This window comes from Manis pentadactyla, chromosome 12 (assembly GCF_030020395.1).
Source record: "Manis pentadactyla isolate mManPen7 chromosome 12, mManPen7.hap1, whole genome shotgun sequence".
In the NCBI taxonomy this organism is placed as follows: domain Eukaryota; kingdom Metazoa; phylum Chordata; class Mammalia; order Pholidota; family Manidae; genus Manis; species Manis pentadactyla.
In genome coordinates this window covers 36979397-37003913 of record NC_080030.1, presented here as the reverse complement: position 1 = coordinate 37003913, position 24517 = coordinate 36979397, and the positions used below count along the sequence as shown (strand labels likewise).

Below are 24517 nucleotides of genomic sequence, written 5' to 3'. Positions count from 1 at the left end.
GTTTACATAATGTCTTATTTCTTATTTTCTCATTCCTTTAAACATTTCAAACCTAATTATATTATTTCTTCCTTGCCAGTCTGCATACCTTTTATTTCCTTTTCTTATCTCATTACATTAGCTAGGACTTGCTGTTGAAATGTTGAACAATGTTGAAAAGCAGTGGTAAGAGGAGACTCCTTGACTTGTTCTGATTTTATGAGGAAAGTTTTGAGTTTCTCACCATTAAGTAAGATGTTAGGTTCTTTGTATATATTCTTTATCAAGCTGAGGAAGTTCCCTTCTTCCTAGTTCATTGAGATGGGTTTTGGATTTTGTCAAATTCTTTTCCTGCATATATTGATATGAGCATGTGATTTTTCTTCTAAAAAAGATGATTGATGTGATTGATTACATTAATTGATTTTTCTGACTGTTGAACCAGCTTTGTATACTGGAGATAAATTCCATGTAGTTGTGGTATATGATTCTCTTCAGACATTGTTGGATGCAGTTTGCTTATATTTTGTTGAGGATTTTTGCATCTGCAATCATGAGAGATATTGGTCTGTAGTTTTCTTGTAATGTCTCTGGTTTTGGTATTAGAGTAATTCTTGCCTCATAGAATGAGTTAGGAGGTATTCTCTTTGCTTCTGTCTTCTGATAAAAGAGATTTTTAAAAACTGGTAAGATTTCTACCTGAAATGTTTGGTAGAATTAACCAGTTAATGCACCTGGGTGTGAGGCTTGCTCTTTCGGTGTTTTTTCCCCTCTACACTTTCAATATTTCCCTTCTCTCCTTTGGCTCCATGGTTTCAGAGAAGTCTGATGTGATGATCTTTCTCTATAGAGAAGACTTTTTCCCCTCTCTTTTCTTTTAATTTGACTTTCTATAGCTTGAAAATGATGATTAGGTGTGGTTTTTCTTGTTTTTTTGTTCTTCTGATTTTTGTCATTTGTCTTACTTGGTGTTCTCTGAGCATCCTGGATCAGTGCTCAGTATCTGACATTAATTTGGAGGAAATCCTGTCATTATTGTTTCAAATATTTCTTCCGTTCCTTTCTCTCTTTCTTCTCCTCCTGGTATTGCTGTTACATGTATGTTAATTCCTTTTGTAGTTGTCTCAACAGTTCTTGGATATTTTTCAATCTTTTTTCTGTTTGCTTTTCAGTTTTTCAGATTTCTGTTGAGATTTCCTCAAACTTGGAGATTCTTTCCTCTGCTGTGTCCAGTCTGTTAATAAGCCCATCAAAGGCATTCTTCATTTTTGTAACAGGGTTTTTGATCTGTAGCATTTCTTCTTTGGTTCTTAGAATCTTAATCGCTCTGCTTATATTGCTTATCTCTTCTTAAGTGCTGTCTACATTTTCCATCAGCGTCCTTAGCATGTTAATCACAGTTTTAAATTCCCAGTCTGATAATTCACACATCCTGTCCATTTCTGAGTCTAGATATGATGCTTGTTCTGTCTTTTCAAACTGTGTTTTCTGCCTTTTAGTATGTCTTGTAATTTTTTTTTGATAGCAGTTGGTACATGATGTACTGGTTAAAAAGAACTACTGTAAATAGGCCTTTAGTAATATGGTAAAACATTGGGGGCAGGGAACCATTCTGTAGTCCTATGATTTTCTCAAGTCTTTGTGTGTGTATGTGAGAATGTACTTTTTTTATTGTGGAAAATGTGTAACATAAAACTTACCATTTTAACCATTTCTAATTGTACAGTTAGTAATACTAAATACATTAACACTGTTGTACAAGCAACCTCCAGGACTCTTTCATCTTGCAAAACTGAAACTCTATACCCATTAAACAACAAAACTCCCCTTTCTCCTTCTCCCTAGCAACCACCCTTCTGCTTTCTGTTTCTACGAGTTTGACTCAACTGGGTCCCTCATAGAAGTGGAATCATACAATATTTGTCTGTGATTGGCTTATTTCACTGAGCATAATGTCAAGGGTCAGCCATGCAGCATGTGTGCAAATTTTCTTCCTTTTAAGGCCAAACACTGTGCCCTTGTGCGTATATACCCCATTTTGCTCATCCAAGCATCTGGTGATGGACATGGGCTGCTTTCCCCTCTCAGTGTTGTAAGTAGTGCTGCAATGAACATGAGTGTGCACATACCTCTTCAAGAGTCTGCTTTCAGTTCTTTTGGGGAGATACCCAGAGGTGGCATTGCTGGATCATACAGTAATTCTCTCTTTTTTTTTTTTATTTGAGGAAGCCTCCATACTTGTCCATTGCAGTTATACCATTTTGCAATCCTAACAATAGTACAGAACAGTTGCAGTTTCTTCCCATCCTTGCCAACATTTTTTTTTTTTTGGTACTAATCATCCTGTTGACTGTGAGGTGATATCTTACTGTGTTTTGTGTGTAAACATATGTTCTCAGTTCTTATTCTAGCATTCCTTTGAGCTTCTCCAAAACACTGTGTTCTCTTCTTCCATGATCTCTGTACATGGTATTCCATTTGTCTGGAATGCCTCCCTTGCCTCTACCATGCCTTCCTTCATGTATATGACATACTCTTCCTTCCAAACACCAGGTACCTATCTTTGTGGCATTTTTCATTGCTGTAATTATATGATTCATGTCTGATTGGCACCACTAGACCATTGCTTTTTAAAGGTAGTACTGTATTAGCATTTGCTTATCATTGTCTTTTCAGCACCCAGCTTAGTGCCTGGTAATCAACAATACTAGTAGTAATCACTAAGACTGTATAGCATTTACTGTGTGCCAGACATGACTTTTAAAAATTAAGATATAAGTTATATATAACAAATGTGCCTTTTAGTGTACAGTTCAACACATTTTGACAGATGTAAAGAGTTGTGTAACCACCACCATATCGAAATATGGAATCCCCTCCAAATTTTCCTATTACCCCTTCTTCCCTTTTTTCTCTGAGTTTTTTCTTCAGCATTATTGAGATGGAATTGATGTATAATGGTTGTATAAGTTTAAGATGCATAAGGAAATTATTTGATTCATGTAAGATTGCAAAACCTTGCCACAGTAGGGTTATTTAACACCTTTACCACCTCACATAATTACCATTTCTTTTCTGCAGTGAGAACAGTTCTCTTAGCAACTGTCGTTTGCAATAGTGTTGTTAACTGTAACCACCATCCTGTATATTACATCCTCAGAACTTAGGGTCTCAGTCTTTTAGTGGGCCTTTGCCCCTGGACCGTCCTCACATATTTCTCTCTTTGCCCAGTTCCTCCTCAGGTGGGATGGGATGGCTAAAGTGGGCTGGAGTTGGGTTTTTCTTCCCCAAGTCGGGTGTGCTCTGATAAAATCCTGATTGTTAAAGCCCTGGTTAAATAGTTCTTCCTGAGGGCAGAATTTGTTAAGAACAGAATGTTCTGGTATATTTCAGAATTAATCCTTTTCCCGTTCTTCTGCTGGAAGCACAGGGAAGTTTCTTGATATTTACTGTGATAACCTGGTGAGCTCCTGAAGGTAAAATACACAAAAGTCCAGGGGCCCTGATGGGTGGATCCCCTGAAGTTTTCCTCTCAGACTTGTCTACAGTGAGCCTCCGACAATTCATTGATTAAAGTTCAGGTTTCCCTACCTTGGGCCTGTTCCCACTGAAGTTTTAGTTCATTGGTTTCTGCTCTGGTAAGTCGAATTCTTTGTATTAGCCTTTTGGTCTTTAAGGTTGGGGGCAGTGGTTTGCCCTGTGACTCACTTCTCTTACAGTTCTAAAAAGAGTTGAATTATCCATTTGTTCAGCTTTTTACTTGTTTTTAGGACAGATTGGCCTTTCCTAGGCCTCTTATGTACCAGACTGGAACCCAGAAATTCAAACCTAATTATTTTAATTCTGTTTATGTTCATTTCAATTTTTGAAGGCTTGGATCTAAATTTGTTGTTTCTAATGACATCTTGTGATGACTTACTTTCTTTGTATGTTTAGTAGTTTTGATTGTGAGCTGATTTTTGGTTGAGCCTCATCTGTGGGACTCCTTTGGTCCTAGGTTGGGAAGGAGTATTTTCATGCAGACAAGATTTGCATCTGCTCTGATGTAGAACCATGGAATACAAAAATCTGGGACAGCTTTAGCCTTCTTGTGGGCCATGCTGATTGTGTGCGACTCAGTGTCTCCACCTTGAGGACGGACCAGAGTTTGGATATCTGTTAGGGTGACCAGCTGTCTAGTTTCCCCAGGACTGAGGGGTTTCGTGGGATGTGGGACTTTGGGTGTTAAAACTGGGATAGTCTGGGCACCCTAATTCTGATTGCAATGCTTATATCAGCATTTGTCCAGACAATTTTTATGCTTATTTGTATGTGCCTTCCTTGGAGATTTCTCATATTTTCCTGCAAGTCCAGCAAAAATTACATTTGTTGTCATTTACTAAGATGTAGTTATACAGTAGTAGGCAAGCCCTTTTGAGCATCCTGGAAACATATCCAGGAATTTCACTTTTTACTTAGTCCTCTACAATATAATTACTAGTGGATACATAGTATTCTGTTTTATGTCTGTACGAGTGTTTACTGAACCAGTATCCTATTTTGGACATAAAGATCATTTCAGATTTTTCCCTTATAAAAATGCTGTGATGGAAATATTTAGAGCTAAATCTTTGCATTATTGAAGATTATTTCCTTATGATAAATTTCTAGAAGTAGAATTGCTGAGTCAAAAGCTTTGCAACATTTTATGGCTTTTGAATTCTGCCATCAGTTGGTCTCATTTCTCTACAACCTTTATCACCCTGGGGAGTATCATTTCTTTCAGTCTTTGTTGCACCTCATTGAAGGAAGTACTTGGGGTGCTCCAGGTGAGATAAAAATTGGAGTCTAAGACTGTTTTTTAGTAGGTGAGATGAATTAAACAAAAATAGCTCTACTCCAAGCAGAGAAGACCTTTGTCATGGAGTCTATGCATATGAAGGAGCTGGTACTATTCTGAATGAGATAGAATGTTTTCTGTGAAATGTATCTCTGAAATATACAGCAAGTCAATGGGAAAATGATTTGATACTAACCCAGTTGTAGTAAGAATGCACCTTTTGACTAAGTCCAGGCATAACCATGCATACACATCTTTAGTTATTAAAGAATTGAGAACTAGAGAATGGTAACAATGAATATATTAAATCACTACTAAACTCCAATATCTTTGCAGTGGTGGTGTAAATTTTTCACATATGTAGTTGTTTCCCTACAAATGAAGGGAGTCACATGTCAAGTGATTGCTGAGAGTATCCATACCTTAAAAGGCAATCTTAGAAGGCAAATTTAAGCTATTGAAACTAATTAGGAACCAGTTAGAGCTGCCTTGGACTCGGTGGATATTTGTGGGTTGTGGAAAATGCCCCTGGGAAAGGAGTGACTGTAATTAGAGGCAGGTCATTGTAGTTACTTAAGTTAGAAATGCAGAGTTCAGGATCTGGTGCTGTTTGCGGAAAGGAGCAGTGGGGAGGCTAGGAGATGGAGAGGCACCCTTCCTGTACTGGCTGTGTGGACAGTCAAGGCCACAGAGTTGCTGTCCCTATGGTTGAAATTGGGATGTGTTTAATTTACATCACCAGTCAGCAAAACTCATTTTCCTCTCCTTTTCTTCTCTCCAACCCCCAGACAAGTCTGTAATCAAAAGTTTAAACTTTAGGGTGTTGGGAATGGTTTATTCAAAAGTTTCTACTGTTTTTCTCCTGCTTTGCATTCATCTAACATCTTTGTATTTTTTCCCAAAATTTGCTTTTTGCTTCTGTCTCAGTCTTTTGCTTAACCACTCTTAAATTTTTACCCGTTAGAAAGAAATATAACTTTATTCTGAAATTTTCTCTAATTTCCATTTGTTACTATTAATATGCATTTTCTTTGTAGATACTTTCATTGCTTGAGAACTAAAATCATGTTTTTGATACTTTTTTGGGTTTTTCTGGATTTGGAGAGTACTCTTTAAGGTTGGGTATAATGTTTTGTTATTCTTTTTCCTTAATTAAGTTCTCTAAAAATTCCAGAACACTGGTGCCTAATGTAGTTCACAGCTGATTAAACCTATTTACTATAGATATATATATGTGTGGAAGAATATTTCAGACATATAGGTGGCTAAGAATAATTACAGAATGAACACCCCATAACCACACCTGATCTGGGTCAGAATGAACACCCCATAACCACACCCAGATCAGGACGGGCAATGTGTGTGCCCTGCCCCACTCACAGGCTCCACCCTAGAAGCCATTCTACTGTTTTATGTTATTATTTCCTTGATTTTAAAATGTGAGTCATACTATCTATGTCTGCAGTCTTAACTGATAAAATTAGTTTGGCTTGTTTTTGAACTTGTGTAAGTAGATTCATGTTGTAGGTGTTTTTTTCGTAAGTTCCCTTTGCTCAACATTGTGTCTGTGGAATTCACCTGTCCTATTCTATGTAGTGTCATTTCATTGCTGTATTGGATTCTGTGGCTTGAATATGCCACACCCTTTATCCATCCAGGCTGGTCTCAGTTTCTGGCCAGTGTAAGCAATGCTGCTGCTGTGAGTGCCTGTGTATCTGCCCCTGGGGTAGTTGTGAAGAGTGTCCCTTGCACATACTCGGGACTAGGCAGAGCAGTCATGTCTTCAGCAGTACTAGCTGAGGCCAAATTGCTTTCCACAGTGACTGCATTCTTACAACCTTTAATGAATATCTAACATTGTTTATTTTGTCAAAATTGTGTAAATGGAAAATATCTTCCCTCATTTATTTTGTATCTGATCTCTAACATTAACTCAAATGATTTAAAAAATAAAGCAGACCAAAAACGCATTTTTATTCCCTTCCATTAGTGAACTTATGTTGGTGGAAAGTATGAATCAGATAAACTGTAGTGATATACACAATGGAATGTTATTCAGCCATAAGAAGAAAACAAATCCTACCATTTGCAACAACATGGATGGAGCTAGAGGGTATTTTTAAGCTCAGTGAAATAAGCCAGGCAGAGAAAGACAAGTACCAAATGATTTCAGTCATTTGTGGAGTATAACAACAAAGGAAAACTGAAGGTACAAAATAGCAACAGACTCACAGACTCCAAGAAGGGACTGGAGGTTACCAAAGGGAAGGAGTTGGGGAGGGTGAGTGGAGGGGAGGGAGAAGAGGATTAAGGGACATTATGATTAGCACACATAATGTAGGTTGGTCACAGGGAAGGCAGTATAGCATAGAGAAGACAAGTAGTGACTCTGTAACATCTTACTATGCAGATGGACAGTGACTGCAATGCGATGTTGGGGGGTAACTTGATAATATGGGTGAAATATTGTAGCCACAGTATTGCTCATGTGAAATGTTCATAAGATTGTGTATCAGTGATACCTTAATAAAAAAATAAACTGTAGTGAAAATAACTTCAGTTAGAAAATAGAACATCTAACTGGGGACAAGAGAGGCAGAGGATGCAGCACAGGGGTGTTTTCCATTATAGATGTTCAGTTAAGATTTGTTGACTGACTAATCCAGGAGTGTCTGTAATTCCTATAGGATTTTCTTTTCTTAACAGTGTACCATTTTGTCCCTAAACTGTACTTTCTTAAATTCTGGGGCTTCTAATTTGCTATTAGAACTTAGAAATATGTGAAAGTTAGAGTGGGAAGCATCTTTTAAGTTTACTGACTTCTAGACTACTATCAGGTTATTAATTCAATAAGGCAATGTATTATTTAAGACTGTAATCTCCTGAAAAGCAGGAGATTTTTTGGGGGGTTTTTAGGAATAGTCTGAAAATAAGCTGTAATTACCAGAAGCCAGTTTGGGTCAGAATTCAGGGGTTATCATTATTTATTTCTAATGATAAGCCCAGGGATTGTGTATGGGCCTGTATTACAGTGTTTTGGGTAAAAAACATAATGACAAACTGGGGAGTATTTACTTTCAGTCTGTTACTGAAAGATTTTGTATAAAGAGTTGCTTTTCCTAATTTACCTCATTTTAAAAATTGAGGTGAAATATACATAACAAAATTAACCATTTTTACAATTTCATTTGTACAACTCAGTAGCTTTAATTATATTTCCATTATTATGTAACCATTACCATTATCCATACCCCAACTTTTTCATTATGCCAAATAGAAACTGTACCCATTAAATAATGACTCCCCTACTCCCTCTCCTCAGCCCCTGGCAAGCATCATTCTACTTTCTGCCTCTATGAATTTGACTGTTCTAGGTACTTTATGTAACTGGCATCATACAGTATTTGCCTTTATGTGTCTGGCTTACTTAGCATAATGTCTTCAAGCTTCATCCATATCATATCATGTATCAGACAGACTTTTACCTCTTTTTAAAGGCTACATAATATTCCATGGTGTGTATATACCACAGTTTATCTATTCATCTGTCTATGGACACTTAGGTTGCTTCCACTTCTTAGCTAGTGTGAATAATGCTGCTGTGAACGTGGGTATACAATATCTGTTTTAGCCCCTGCTTTTAACTGAATAGTTGCTTTTTAATCTTCCTATTCCAAGCCCCCTAATACTGATTTGTCAAGGAGCTTCCCTCAGAAACTAATCAGTTATATCCTCATGAGAAAATAAGACAGGAAGAAGTGAAGGGTCCAACACCACCCACTTCATTTAGTGGGAGTACTAAAATAGGTGCCAGCAGCCTTTCAGTAATTAGGATACTGTGATTGTGGCTTTTGTTAGATTTTTGTATCTGTTATTCATTTGAGTCATAATTAAGTAGAGCATCATTTTTTCTTAAAATATCTGCCATGTTTGTCTAGCATTTATGGTGCTTTATAGTTTAAAAATTTTAATTAAAAAAAGCACAACAATGTAAAATGAAACACTTTGATCTGTGCCATTCCCATGGAAATTTATCTTACATACTTTAGTATAATATTTATTTAAGGATTACATTACATTTTGGAGACTTAGCATATATCATCAGTGACTTTCAAACTTTGTGGTCTCAGGCCCCTTATATTCTTAAAAATTATTGAAGACCCAAAAGAGCTTCTATTTATTTGGGTATTAGCTTTTGTTACTTAGAGTACTAGAAATTAAAATGGAGAAATGAAAAAAATTACTAATTATTTAAAAAAAATAAACCTGATAAATGTTATAAATAATACACTTTTATGAAAAATAACTATTTTCTAACTAAAAATTTTACGGAGAAGAGTGGTATTATTTTACATTTTGGTAAAATATCTTTAATGCCTGACTTAGTGAAGTTACCTGGATTCTTCTAAATGCTTCTGCATTCAGTCTGTTGCAAAACTGTTTTTTGTTGAAACGTGTATAGAAAATCTTACCTCATACAGATAGGTAGTTGAAAAAGGGAGGAGCATTTTAATAGTCTTTTCAAATAATCATGGATACTTTTCTTTGATACTGTATCAAAACTTAAGAAGTGGTAGTTTCTTAAGATATATTAATATGGAAATTTAAATATATCTGTGGCTTTTTCATGCTTGGTTATATTAATCTCCATTTGTCTTGCCCCTTGAAGAGCTCCTTCAGTCAAGTGTAATTTGTATCATCATGTGCTGGTCATTTGGAAAAGATTAGTTCACCAGGTTACATGAATCTTCTAAATACTCACATGCTGTGAAATAGGAATTATCAATATAAAAAATTCACATTTATTTATATTACCTCCAGTCACATGCAGAATGGCCTTAAATCTTGGGGAGCTATCAAGCTCACAGTGATAGATGCTGGTTTTCCCAAAATTATGATTTTAACTTGAAAGCTCAACTTCTATTATGGGCAACAAATACTGTCAAGTTGTTTTCCTTAAAGTGACAGACTCCCTTTGTTCATGTTCAAGAAAATGTCTGCCAAAGACCCAAGCCTGAATTACCATAATTTGTCATTCATTCTTTCCAGTAAACATGGTATTCCATGAAAAAAGCAATTTGTTCAGCTTCCAAGTTAAACTGTAGCACAAATGCTTTTTCTCAAGATTACCATTGTACTTCAGTAGTCAGCAGAAATGCCTTATGTATACTTGCTATTTTAAACACAGAATATTTAATGTCCATGTACTCAATGGTTGAGATTTAATAAAATTAATAATTTTTACAGATGCGTCAAGAACATTCTTTAGCTGGCATTTTTAAAAACCCTATTAAATACTTAAATGCAGAGAACAAACTGGTAGTCGCCAGAGGGGTGGGGGAAGTGGGGAAATAGGCAAAATAGGTGGAGAGGATTAAGAGATACAAACTTTAAGTTATAAAGTAAGTTACGGAGATGAAAAGTATAGCACAGGGAATATAGTAAATAATCTTGTAATAATTTGTATGGTGATAGTAACTACACTTATCGGGGTGAGCATTTTGTAATGTATATAAATGTCAGATCACCATGCTATTTACGTGAAACTAATATGTTAACCGTACTTTAATAAAAAAAAAATCCAATGAGTACTAGGACAGTTTGATTCCGGTGCCTTCACAGATGTTAAAGAGCTGAGTTTGACCACTGATAAAATTGATGTATGCATTGCCAGAGGGGTGGGGAGATTGGGGGATGGGCAAAATAGGTGATGCTTTTACACCATTGATGTAATTGTCAACAGAGTGAAGAAGGCAGATAATGTCTTAATATTATTATGAAAATAATTTTGACCCTATGGATACCTTGGGAGTTTGTTGGGACCTGATAGATTATATTGTATTTAATGTAGATACTTTAATAATCATGGCTGATGCTCTTAAGTAGTTTAAAACCCCTGTATCTATATTCTCGCTGGGTCTTGAGAAGTTGCTTCTGCTTTTCCCATCTGTGATGCTGTCTCAAGCCAGCATCGGGACTAGGGTGTTAGCATTTTAGGAGAAGAACTGCATTAGTTTGAGTTTTATAGCCTTTATTTTCACTTTTTTTCCTCAGGTACAAGTGCTTCCTGAGAGAATTTAGTTCTTTTGGTGTATAGGCACATACAAAATATGCATCCTGTGACCCACATGAATTAAAACATCTCAAGGAAATTACATGTAGCTGCTGCCTCGCTCCAGCCTGCCTTCTGCAGACTTTTATTGAATATCTAGTTTATGCTGTATTCTACACCAGGGGTGAGAAAGACAGCGTCCTGGCTTCTAGGAGTGCAGGGCAGAGTGTTACAGTGCAGTGTGCTGAACACAGTCACAGAAGTTAGTCCAAGGTGCTCTGGGAGCCTCATAGGACAGGTGCTATGGTAGGTGTGTTGTAAGGGAAGTGTTGGGGCCTGGCTCTGCTAGGGAGCAGCAGGAGTGGAGACCTGAAGGAAAGGAAGAACACACTACTTTGGGGGGCAGGGAGTTGCCAGATGTGGTGGTAACTCAGGCTGGATTTGCAGGCTGTGAAAGGAGAAGAGGACAAGCTGAAATCAGATCATTAAGGGTCTTGCTGGGATTTGATCTGGTAAACCAGTGGCTCTTAGAGCCTAGTCCCCAGACTTGCATATTAGCATCTCTTGTTAGAAATGCAAACACCTGGGCTGGCCCTAGACTTTCAGTGACAGATATTTTGGGTGGGGGAGGCTATCTGTTTCTCTCATCCAGGGTACTTCTGGGTGGAGGGGAGAATTATCCAGGTTCTTCAAGCAGCTATAAGGTTTTTGAAAGATGCTCTAAGAACTCTCTGGAAGGTGGGTTGGTGTGGGGAACTGGGGGACCTAGTGGCCCCTCTGCTTTTGTGGATGTGTTGTGAGCCTGGACTAAAGGCAGTAGCAAGGAATGGGTTGGATATACTGGAGGAAGATTCTCAGGGACTTCATAGCTAGAAGATGACTTAAAAGCTGAGAAAATAGCTGTGGTTTGCACTGGGACCTACCAGCAGTCAGGGATGGAAGGGTTTTAAAAGCCATTGCTGCCTTGTGTCTTCAGGGAACATCATTCCCAATAATGAAAGAAGTCAATTCAGACCTGAGCCTCTTCGGTCTGCTTTCTGAGCTTGCTTACTTAATTAGATGATGGCCTCTGGCGGAGTAAAGTTGCTCAGCAGGGCCCAGAGTCTTTGCTGAGCACAGTGTGGGGAATGGAGTCAATGACTTCATGAACATATGCCCAGCTGCTGGCAAAATTAATTTGTAGTACGTGGCATTCAGACTCCTACTGTTGTTTGTTGTCTGTAAGTTGGTCAGGTGTATGCACCCTTTTTACTATTTGAATTTTGCCAATTGGTGTTTCCATTTGATGTATGTAAGGTAAAGATGGGTCTCCAATTTCAATTACAGTGATTATTCTGTAGAACCTTTATTCTTCAGTATTTTAAAGTTCTTTTTATATCCTGTTTTTTGTTTTACAGGTTTGTAAGACTCCAGGGCCTTCAAGTCGTGATTATGAGATGGTTCCTGAAATGATTGGGAAAACAGACATTTTGCATGACAGTTGAAGATTGTATGTCTGTGCATATTTACAATTTTTATATACATACACGTTTACATGAGAAGACGGGCTCATTCTTGGCACACTTGAAGAGTTTCACAACTGATGAAAATTAACTTAAGAATCAGATGGAGCAACTTGACACCGCTGGGCTCAGGAGCCCAGGGAGAAAAATACATCACTAATGGCCAGTTTTCCATATGGTCTTCACGGGTAAAGAAAGTTTGCAAAAAGAAGAAAAAAAAAACTTGCACAGATCAAGCCTCAAAAATACCTCTCTGGTTTAAAGCAGGAACTAAGTGAGAAGGTGGCTGAGGGAGAAGTGTGATTTCAGGCATTGCTGGGGGTCATGCAGTGACTTTTGCACTTTATTTTTCAGTGGGTTTGGTGATTTGAACAGACATTAAAATTCTGGACTGAAAAGTAGCTCTTCCTGTATGGTTATGACTGGAGGAAAAGCAAGTTCAGGTGTGATGGGACAAGTTTGAACAATGAACTGATTCCTTTGCCTTTTTCAGTTAACTGTATTCAAGAAATTTTAATTTATTATATCCCCTTTCCTTTCCTGTATTTCTATAGGATAATATCTTAAAGTAGCAATTGAAACCAATAATTAATGAAGTAAGGATCAAGGAACATCCAAGCAAAGCTTTTTCCTTGTACTATACATGTGACATTTAGAAACAGTCTGTGAATGTGAACAGGAAAGTGTTCATCAGCAAAACAGGATAACTTTTTAGGGAAACACTGGGGAAGAACCCTGCTCTTGCCTGTGTTTTTGTTTTAAGGGGTTCTCTTCCCTGTTGAGTTCAAGAAGACCTGCATATAATAGGAGGATTACTTAATGGACTTAATTCTGAGATTGTTTTTTTTTCCTTCAAGATGCAAGATGGAAAAATATGTGATCTTTAGGAGCAGAAAAAGGAGAGGTGACTAGGGTAGGGTGGAAGGAGACGTGGCAAGAGACGGAATCCTGCAAGAAGGTTCCATTTTGGTCAGCATGGCGATTTAGTATTCACCAGAGCAAATGCTTAGCCCACTTTAAGAGCTTTGGAATGTTCTGGCTCTGCTGAGTGGAGGGGCTTTCCCTGTGTCTCTATGGCACTGAGCAGTGTGCTGGCTTGCAGAGGGACAGTCAGATGGAGCCCAGCTCTCCCTGGGGACACAGCGACCTGCCGGCAAACTGGGCTGGGCTCTGAGGTAGAAAGTGTCTGGTTCTGAACGGTGGAGAAAGAGTCTTTTTTTTCTTCCTAAACTTGGACTGTTGTCTGCACAAACTCTGGTCTGTTTTGCACAGTTTGTGTGCCTTTTTTTCCATTTATGCAATCTTTTTCAGCTTTAGCAGCAGAAATTTGTCTAGTTGAGAAAACATGCCAGAGGGTGGTTTCAGAAGGAAGATGATCCCATGGGCTCTGTTTCTGCATCTGAACTTTTGAAGAGAAAACTCCAGCTCGAGGGATTCTTAAAGCCTTAAGTTACTTGAAATCTATGTATTTGCAACCCTTTGTCTCTGGAATCATATTACACTAAACTGGAATCTCAGGCTGAATGAGAATAACCAAGTTGAGTTAAAAGAAGAAAACTCAGTTTCTTGATCACCACATATTAACAATGCTCTTTCTCCAAAGGGTCAGCCTGCTCTTCCTCTGAAGACTTGAAAATAAAAATGGACCCCATGTTTTTTTTAAGCATTATCTTTTCTTAGCAGACTAACATCATCTTTTATAGAGGAATTTTTTCACTATGCATTCGGTGGATCTTTATAAAATTCTGACCTTCTGATTAGGTCCAGCTCAGTCTTGATTAAAAGGGGTCAGGGAAAACAAGGCAAGCCAATCACAAAAATTAGATCAGTCAATGAAAGGAATCGGTTTACATTTTTCAGCATTCAGCATTACTTTTTAAGTAAACAGTTCATTGAGAAAAAGTATGTATGCAGCGGTGGAACATGGGCCTGTCCTTTGCAGCGACTCCAACATCCTCTGCCTGTCCTGGAAGGGACGTGTTCCCAAGAGTGAGAAGGAGAAGCCGGTGTGCAGGCGACGCTACTACGAAGAGGGCTGGCTGGCCACGGGCAACGGCCGGGGTGTCGTAGGTGTCACTTTCACCTCCAGCCATTGCCGCCGGGACAGGAACACTCCCCAGAGAATAAACTTCAATCTGCGGGGCCACAACAGCGAGGTGAGTGGGGGTTTTGTTTCACTTTGGTCATTTCTGCTGGTAGGTTTGAGCCCCGATTCTGGGGACTCAGAACCTACCTTGCTTCAGTTTCCTAAGATTTGCTGCCGGGTGAGCCTTTTCATACCATGAGTCTGTCTGCTGTGTTCCAGGGGGAAGTGTTGGGGCGGCCAGGGGTCTTGGGGCCTATGCCCCTCCCTGAGTGTGTCCATCCTTTTGGGTACCCCTTGCTCTCCTTTCCCACCGGCAGGGCCACCAGGTTGGGGGATTGGATTAGATGACCCCAACCAACCTGTGATTCTCTGAGCCTTTGTGGTCACCCTCTGTCCACAGCAGGGCGTTCTTGCCCCATGTCAGACTGAAACAGTGGTCGTGCAGTTGTCTTCGCCCCACACGGGTAGCATCTGTCTTGATTTGGGGGTGGTTTCACACCTAGCTTGTAGTTCTTGTACTTTGTGGTATATGAACAATGGAACTAGTTGGACCAGAGTTGTAGTTTTTCATATCTCTTGTGTATATTTTATTACATTGTTCTGTGTACCATGTACTTATACATATAGATCTCTGGGGTTCTGAAACAGACTGTTGTTGTCAGTGAAATTCATTCAGCCATGTTTATTGAACATGCGTGTCAGGCACTGGGTTTAAAAGAAGAGGTATACTTGCACAGCATGTTAACAGCGTTCAGGCTTCACTGGTATAGTTTATTTGTGTGTTTTCTTATGAGGAATCCGTCTTAAAGTGTCATTAGATGGTTATTGAATAATTGTTGGAAAGGAGGAAGAATATTTTTGAAGTGTAGCATACAATGCAGTGTGTCAGTCTTGAGTGTATGTCTCAATGATTATCTACACACGCAGTCACCCGTGTAACCTCCAGTCAGATCAGGAGCATGTCCTGCACCCCTTGCAGGTGCCCACTGCCCTTCCCAGGCTCTGCGCTCCATTGAGAGGTGACCTAGAAAATGACTTCTGTCACTGGATAAGTTGTGCCTGTGTGCTTCAGCTTCGTGTAAACGGAATCACTGTTACATACTCTTCATGTCTGGCTTCTTCCACTCGACATAACCTCTGTGAGATTCATCCCTGTTCTGTGTACTATTAGTTTGTCCTTTGTAATTGATGTTAATTTTCCATTCAAGGAAGAAGTCACAGTTTTTCCATCCTTCTGTTGATGGACATTTGGATTGCTTCCAGTTTTTGGCTGTTAGGGCCACTCCTGCTGTGAACATCCACATACATGTCTTTTTGTGGATCTGTGCACTTGTAATGGAACTTCTGAGTCATAGGGGAGGCGTACACTTAGGTTTAGTAGAAATTGCCAAAGAGTTTTACAGGGTGATTGTACCACTTATATCCCCACCAGTTACAATTGTGTAAGGAGGGTCTTTTGAATTTGAAATTTTTATGTAAAAAAGTGGTTTTATGCAAGGAATTTTGTTTTACAAATACTTCTACACTTAACTGCATACATACACATATGCATATGCATGAATACATACACATATATATTTCTGTGATTTTGAAGTAGATACTTTCTTAAAAGGTATTTTTCTAGTGCTGTGTAGCAAATTACCATAAATTCAGTGATTTGCAATACCGTGTCTCACAGTTCTGTGGTTCTGAAGTCCTGGCTTGGTGTAGCTGGGTCCTCTGCTTGGTGCCTCTCAGGTCTGGGAAACATGGTGTCCACAGGAACTGCGATCTCATCTGGAGCTTGGAGCACTCCTGTAGTCTCGTCAGATTGTTAGCAGAAGTCAGTTCCTTGCACCTGTGAGGACCGAGGTCCTCAGCTCCTAGAGACTGCCCACCATTCCCTGCCATGTGGCCCTCTCCACAGTATGTCAGTTTGTTCTTCAAAAACAGCAGGAGAGCATCAGCTCTAGCTTCGAATTTCTCTGATTTTTCTGTCTCTGAAGAGGGGCTCACCTGATTAGGTCATGCCCACCCACACTTCAGGGGAGGGAGGGGATTATACAGGGTGTACATGCCAGGGGGTGCTATTTTAGAATTCTGTGTACCACAAAAGAGGAGCTTACAATTCCCAGTGGCATGGATAGTTCACTATTAAAACTATTTCATGTGGCTCTTGCACTTTGCATTTTTACTTCTAGTTAATTTCTATTCTTAATATTTGAATAGCTCTATTTATTGACCTTTTGCCAAGTAGGGTATTCCCAGGATGTGGGACTGTCAGTGCTAAAACTGGGAATGTCACAGGCAAACTGAGATGGCAAGTTATCTTAGTGTCAAGTGCCAAGCATGGTGCCAGCCACCTTCCAACACAATTACTTATGTGGTTTTTCACAGAGACTTAGGGGTACATACCATTATTCCCATTTTAAAAGTTAGCTTGGCTATGAGTTCATACACTTTGAATGGAGGACAGCTGGAATTTGACCCCAGGGCTTTATCATTCTCCTTCAACTTACCTTTAGTTACTTAAGACTCATGTTCCATGCAAGTCCACAGTCCTTTGTGCATAGTTGTGAAATCTAAGGCCTCTCAAAATAGAGTTTTTGTGTAATGAATTTAATGGTAGGACCTGACCTGAACTGATGAGGACCTATGTATTGTCATTCTATCACTTCAGCTGCCGAAATGTTCAGTGTTTCATATGGTGCTGCCCAGACCCTGCTGGGATGTCATATAGTTGATATGTCTGCCTTGTATTACTTTTCTAAAATTTCCAAAACTGAATTTGAAACTTATCTGGCCGAAAGGATTTTGATTAAGAGATTGTGCTGTATCTTTGTTTAACAGAGTCATGAAAGGAACTTCTGAAGAGTTTTATCTTCTTTTTTTTTTCTATTTCTTTTTTCCAGGAAGAATAACATTGGCTCATCTCTTGCTTAGTTATCTTCACTCCCTTTCCATCACAACAAGCAAAAAAAACCGCTTACCCTCTCCACCCCTCTCCACCGTGAAAACTCTTAAGTGAAGAACTGTTGCAAGATCCTAACCCTATCTCTGGCCATAGGACATAACCAAATTGCAGATTTCGGGTCTAGTAATCTGCTGATTTTACAACAGAGAAACTCAGGAGTGTTTTCCTTCTAGGAAACAACTTCTTACAGATATTATTACTGCCGTGCAAGTTAGTCATGGTTAGTACTCATTCTTCATTTAATGGGATTTTCTTCATTTGAGAGCCGACAGGCAGTCCTGCCTGTTTGGTGGAATTAGTTTCATTATAGGGACACCTTCACTATAGGAAGAGTTTCATCTAGATTGTTGGATTTGGCTACTTCTCCTGTGGGAAGCTCGCCCCTACTGTACACTGAACAGACTTCTGTGGTAATAGTTTATTATGGTTATCAGTTTGTGTGGGTTGGTAAGAGTTACTGGAAGATTGTTCTTGTTGTCTTAACTTCCTCACCTCCCATTGTTGAAAATGTCATTTATTTATTTTTAATTTCCTTCATTTAGCCCACTTCAGTAGGGCTTCTTTCCCCAGCTCTGTTGAAATGGTCATATCCCCGACGACCTCCCATGACTCAACTCCTGTGTCACTTTATTGCACTTGATGTCTTGGTAGCTTTCAGTTGAAATGTTGAGTTTGGAATGTTATTTTCTCTTGTTTTCTAGGACACCAAGCTCTCCTGGTTTTCCTCTTACCTTTATGGCCTCTGTTTTCCGCCCTTCTTTGCTTGCTCTGTTCACTTCATCTTTTATGTGTTGGAGGGCCCCAGGCATGCATCTTTTGTAGACAACCTCTCTCAGTTGGCTTTAAATCCACCAGTGCTGAAGACTCCCAAGTTTATATCTCCCATCGCCTCTAGTTCCAGATTCCGTTCTTTAACTTGATATAAGAGAGAAAAAATTGGACATCGGTCACTAAGCACTTCAAAGTATACATCATCCAAAGAGAACTCGTTTCCCTGCTGCCCCTTCAGCCACCAAACTAGGTCACCACTGTCTTCTCCATCTTAGTCGATGGCCCAAGAGCAGCAGTCCTACAGGCTACAGTGCAGAAATCTCCCCATTCTTTCCTTGTTCCCAAATCCAGTTATTAACAAGGCCTCCCAGTGTGCTTGACTTGTAAATAAGATCTGACAAATGCTTGCTTCTCCCCTCCGCTTTCATTAGTGCCCTAGTACAGCCTCGTCACTGATCCTGTGACTTAAACTCTGCTGTTTGACCCATTGTGCAGGACTCTGCTTACAAGTGCGTATTTGGTTTCTCAAGTGTTCTTAAAATAGTCTAAAACAGTTTATATCTGATGTGCTTTATCTTTTCTCTTTCCTAAAAACACTATATGAGATATATCACAATTCCAAAAACAATGTGAATGTCTAGATTATAAGAATGATCTTCTGTGCAGGTGAATCTTAGGTTTCTGTTGTGCTCTGTGGTGGGTCTATAAACCTAGATTTAGCCTCCACTCTCTTTTCCCTGGTTCTGGAAGACCTCTTACTGGGGACTGCCGAGCCTAATTCGGTTTCTGCACCACTGTTCATGGTGATGATCAACTTCCTTACACTTAGGAGAGATTTGAAAAACACTTTAGATTAAAAAACATTTATACAAGATTTAACATTTAAAGATCTGTGCAATAATTCTAGTGAGAAAATTTTGTATTGAAGCCAGTGAAAAGTCACTGCAAATCTTGTATTTTCCTTATAAATTCTTCATAAAAAGTGGCTTTGGGTAGGTGTGTGATCAACCACTGTAGTATTGTTGTGATGGGTGTGAGCAGTAACTATTCATTTCTTGTGGTTTCCCTTTTTGCTCTGTTTTTCCATATCTCCGTTGCAAGAAGTTCTAGCTCTACCACTTACCTAGCTGGTGTGGTCCTGTCAAAGTCATTTAAGTCATTAGTTTACTCATGGTTACATTGAAATAATAGTTCCTCTACTTGTGAGAATCTATGAGAATATATTTTGTTGAAAGGGTTTTGAAAATGGTGAATGTCATGCATATAAATAAGTTATGTTAAGTACCTCATACCCTATTTACCTAACCGTATTCTTACTTTTTCAATCCTTATATTACTTAATACCCTTAAATTGATTACTAATTGGACTCATGAGGCCAGAGAAATTGTTTTCTGATTTTTGTTTCACAGTTAAAATTTGAAAACACCTGTGCAGTCAGCAGCTAATTTTTGTACCTCTGTCATGTGCCAGGTGCTGTGTGTGCTTGCCACAGTGGGGCAAGGTAAGTCAGAATTACACCTCTTGGAGTCCAGTCTCACAGTGAAAGTGAGCTATATACCTGGATAGCTCTTTCATCATTTGCATTTCTATTTAGTATGAAATGTAGGCTTTCGGTCTTCAAGTAATTAAGGGTGAAGTTCACCCGAAGATTTTGTGAAGATGATCTTTGAGCAGGACCTTGAGAAATAGTTAGAATTTAGATAGTCTTTTTCTGAGTGGTGCAAGATCAAACCACATTCTGGCCTCAGAGAAACAGTTTCTGTCTTCTTGTGACCTTGTGTTTCCCTTGGCTCCAGCCTGAGCTGTTTACACCTCAGCACATAAGCTGTGCCCCCAGGAAGGTGGTCCTGACATCTGGCTGGACAAGGGTAAGGACCTATGTACCTTTTGCCTGCCCTGGGGTAAAATCTCCCTTTTGGGTAGGCAGTTAATGATCTTTGCTCTTTTACATACACTGTGCTGTGAAATATTTGTGGTTTCCAATAGGGATTCTGTGCATTGGAACATTCTGTACTTTAATTTCAATGGCTGAAGGTTTAACCAAGGTACATCCTTAATAATCTGACTTAAGCAATACTCAGATATGGCTGTTTGTGTGCTTACTATATCAGCCAAGCTGCACACTCATGTGTTCTGACCTAGCTGAGTTAAAGGTTATTTGCTAGTAATTTTGGCATTAATGACTCACTTTATGTGGCTCTTGAGGTAAAGCAGCCATCTCTATTTATTTGTGTGAGCTTATTTTAGCATGCTAGGTTACCATGCCTATCTTGTTTCCATCCCAGGCAGGCCTTTTAGGTGTGGTATCACATAGGCACACCAAATTCAGAGAGGCCGAACCCAGGGTCTGCTGTGCTGGGCCCGCAGTAATGGAGGAAAATCCTCCTTGGGATCATGCTGCAGGTGTAATGGGGGCGAAGCAGTTCACTTTTTTTTTTTTTTTTTAATTTTAAATAATTATTTTTTATTGAAGGGTAGTTGACGCACAGTATTACATTACATTAGTTTCAAGTGTACAACACAGTGGTAGAACATTTATATACATAATTCGAGGTTCCAGCTATCACCCTACCAAGCTGTTACAATATCTTGACTATATTCCTTATGCTATACATTACATCCCGGTTACTTATTTATTTTACCATTGGAAGTCTGTCCTTTTTTTTTTTTTTTTTTTTTGTGAGGGCATCTCTCATATTTATTGATCAAATGGTTGTTAACGACAATAAAATTCTGTATAGGGGAGTCAATGCTCAATGCACAATCATTAATCCACCCCAAGCCTAATTTTCGTCAGTCTCCAATCTTCTGAGGCATAACAAACAAGTTCTTACATGGAGAACAAATTCTTACATAATGAATAAGTTACATAGTGAACAGTACAAGGGCAGTCATCACAGAAACTTTCAGTTTTGCTCATGCATTATGAACTCTAAACAGTCAGTTCAAATATGAATACTCATTTGGTTTTTATACTTGATTTATGTGTGGATACCACATTTCTCTCTTTATTGTTATTATTTTTAATAAAATGCTGAAGTGGTAGGTAGATACAAGATAAAGGTAGAAAACATAGTTTAGTGTTGTAAGAGAGCAAATGTAGATGATCAGGTGTGTGCCTGTAGACTATGTGTTAATCCAAGCTAGACCAGAGCAATAAAACATCCACGTATGCAGAAGATTTCTCTCAGAACAGGGGGGGTGAGGTTCTAAGCCTCACCTCTGTTGATCCCCAATTTCTCACCTGATGGCCCCCCTGCGACTGTGCCTGTCTTAGGTTGTTCCTCCCTTGAGGAATCTTACCCGTCTCTGGCTAACCAGTCATCTTCCGGGGCCATACAGGGAAATGTGAAGTTGGTAAGTGAGAGAGAAGCCTTATTGTTTGAAAAGGTTAGCTTTTTACATCTTTGCATATTTATGCCCTGTGGCTTCTATGCCCAGCATTTGTCTTGAGGTATCTTTACCACTTGGAAGAATTATGATACTCGGTAAATTTGATATGAGGCACGAATTCTATTTATGGGTTGTAATTAGGAAGGAAGAAGAAAAGCTATAGAAGTAGCAGGCGGAAGAAAACATGGGAAGATTGATTATTTCTTTGACATATCTTCTTGTAGAGTAACTTCAGCATGTATAGGTTATAAGCTACTACTTAAATTGCACACAAACATTAACATAATAGGAGTATAGTTACATAACCAAAGCATACCTGTAATCTCTTCAACAGATGGTGCTGGCAGCCATCTCCAGTGAAACCAAGAAAACCAGTTAGGCACCTTAGGCATTTGTGAAAACTTATCTATGATATGGTGGATATTGTCCAACTGAACTTGAACAGTCTGAGAGAAATCAGACAAATTAAAACAACCCATTCCGGGGGACTGTTCACATGCCATATGTTCTTTTAACAGTAAATAGTCTGTAGTTGTAAGACTTTGGAGCGCTACAATTTGCACTTCTCCAAATTCTTGGTTGAGTTCCAACAGTATAGATCCAGTCAAATTTGTTGTTTTACTGTATGCACAGGCCAGCTTAGATATCTCCTTCCTCATTCCCATGGCAAGTCCAGGAACGGGTGGGATGAGTGCATCTACAGCTGTAGCAGTGCGTGGATCTTTGTTGGGGTTTTTTGATGATCATCTTCTGGCATGAGTCTTCCAGAGAGTGCAGATGTTGGAAGTTCTTTTTCATATCGTATCTTAGTTCATTTTCGGGGTAGCCCAATTAGGCTTTGATCCTCTGTATAAACACAAACAGACCCTTTGCCTACACTTTTATATGCCCTTTATACCCTTGTGTAGAACTCGTTGGAGGTTACCACACAGGAACTGCCCTTTTTTTTTTTTTTTTTTTTCCTTGTTTTTGGTATCACTAATCTACACTTACATGACGAATATTATGCTTACGAGGCTCTCCCCTATACCAGGTCTCCCCTATAAACCCCTTTACAGTCATTGTCCATCAGCATAGCAAAATGTTGTAGAATCACTACTTGCCTTCTCTGTGTTGTACAGCCCTCCCTTTTCTCCTACCCCCTATGCATGCTAATCTTAATACCCCCCTACTTCTCCCCCCCTTATCCCTCCCTACCCACCCATCCTCCCCAGTCCCTTTCCCTTTGGTACCTGTTACTCCATTCTTGAGTTCTGTGATTCTGCTGCTGTTTTGTTCCTTCAGTTTTTCCTTTGTTCTTATATTCCACAGATAAGTGAAATCATTTGGTATTTCTCTTTCTCTGCTTGGCTTGTTTCACTGAGCATAATACCCTCCAGCTCCATCCATGTTGCTGCAAATGATTGGATTTGCCCTTTTCTTATGGCTGAGTAGTATTCCATTGTGTATATGTACCACATCTTCTTTATCCATTCATCTATTGATGGACATTTAGGTTGCTTCCAATTCTTGGCTATTGTAAATAGTGCTGCAATAAACATAGGGGTGCATCTGTCTTTCTCAAACTTGATTGCTGCGTTCTTAGGGTAAATTCCTAGGAGTGGAATTCCTGGGTCAAATGGTAAGTCTGTTTTGAGCATTTTGATGTACCTCCATACTGCTTTCCACAATGGTTGAACTAACTTACATTCCCACCAGCAGTGTAGGAGGGTTTCCCTTTCTCCACAGCCTCGCCAACATTTGTTGTTGTTTGTCTTTTGGATGGCAGCCATCCTTACTGGTGTGAGGTGATACCTCATTGTAGTTTTAATTTGCATTTCTCTGATAATTAGCGATGTGGAGCATCTTTTCATGTGTCTGTTGGCCATCTGTATTTCTTTTTTGGAGAACTGTCTGTTCAGTTCCTCTGCCCATTTTTTAATTGGGTTATTTGTTTTTTGTTTGTTGAGGCGTGTGAGCTCCTTATATATTCTGGACGTCAAGCCTTTATCGGATGTGTCATTTTCAAATATATTCTCCCATACTGTAGGGATCCTTCTTGTTCTATTGATGGTGTCTTTTGCTGTACAGAAGCTTTTCAGCTTAATATAGTCCCACTTATTCATTTTTGCTGTTGTTTTCCTTGCCCGGGGAGATATGTTCAAGAAGAGGTCACTCATGTTTATGTCTAAGAGGTTTTTGCCTATGTTTTCTTCCAATAGTTTAATGGTTTCATGGCTTACATTCAGGTCTTTGATCCATTTTGAGTTTACTTTTGTATATGGGGTTAGACAATGGTCCAGTTTCATTCTCCTACATGTAGCTGTCCAGTTTTGCCAGCACCACCTGTTGAAGAGACTGTCATTTCGCCATTGTATGTCCATGGCTCCTTTATCAAATATTAATTGACCATATATGTCTGGGTTAATGTCTGGATTCTCTAGTCTGTTCCATTGGTCTGTGGCTCTGCTCTTGTGCCAGTACCAAATTGTCTTGATTACTATGGCTTTATAGTAGAGCTTGAAGTTGGGGAGTGAGATCCCCCCTACTTTATTCTTCTTTCTCAGGATTGCTTTGGCTATTCGGGGTCTTTTGTGTTTCCATATGAATTTTTGAATTATTTGTTCCAGTTCATTGAAGAATGTTGCTGGTAGTTTCATAGGGATTGCATCAAATCTGTATATTGCTTTGGGCAGGATGGCCATTTTGACGATATTAATTCTTCCTAGCCACGAGCATGGGATGAGTTTCCATCTGTTAGTGTCCCCTTTAATTTCTCTTAAGAGTGACTTGTAGTTTTCAGAGTATAAGTCTTTCACTTCTTTTGTTAGGTTTATTCCTAGGTATTTTATTTTTTTTGATGCAATTGTGAATGGAGTTGTTTTCCTGATTTCTCTTTCTGTTGGTTCATTGTTAGTATACAGGAAAGCCACAGATTTCTGTGTGTTGATTTTGTATCCTGCAACTTTGCTGTATTCCGAT

At 39.1% G+C, this 24517-nt stretch overlaps 1 protein-coding gene across 4 annotated transcripts in view; it reads left to right on the top strand.

Moving 5' to 3' along the window:
* Nucleotides 1-24517, top strand: part of TULP4 (TUB like protein 4) — a 251074-nt gene that overhangs the window by 53999 nt on the left and 172558 nt on the right. For 3 of the 4 annotated variants that reach the window (XM_036886749.2, XM_036886750.2, XM_057489070.1), the window contains one exon: nucleotides 12248-14508. In XM_036886749.2, the coding sequence (XP_036742644.1) occupies nucleotides 14257-14508 (252 nt within the window). In that variant the 5' untranslated portion in view covers nucleotides 12248-14256. The remainder of the gene's footprint in view (nucleotides 1-12247; nucleotides 14509-24517) is intronic. The other variant, XM_057489071.1, reaches the window with a different exon arrangement.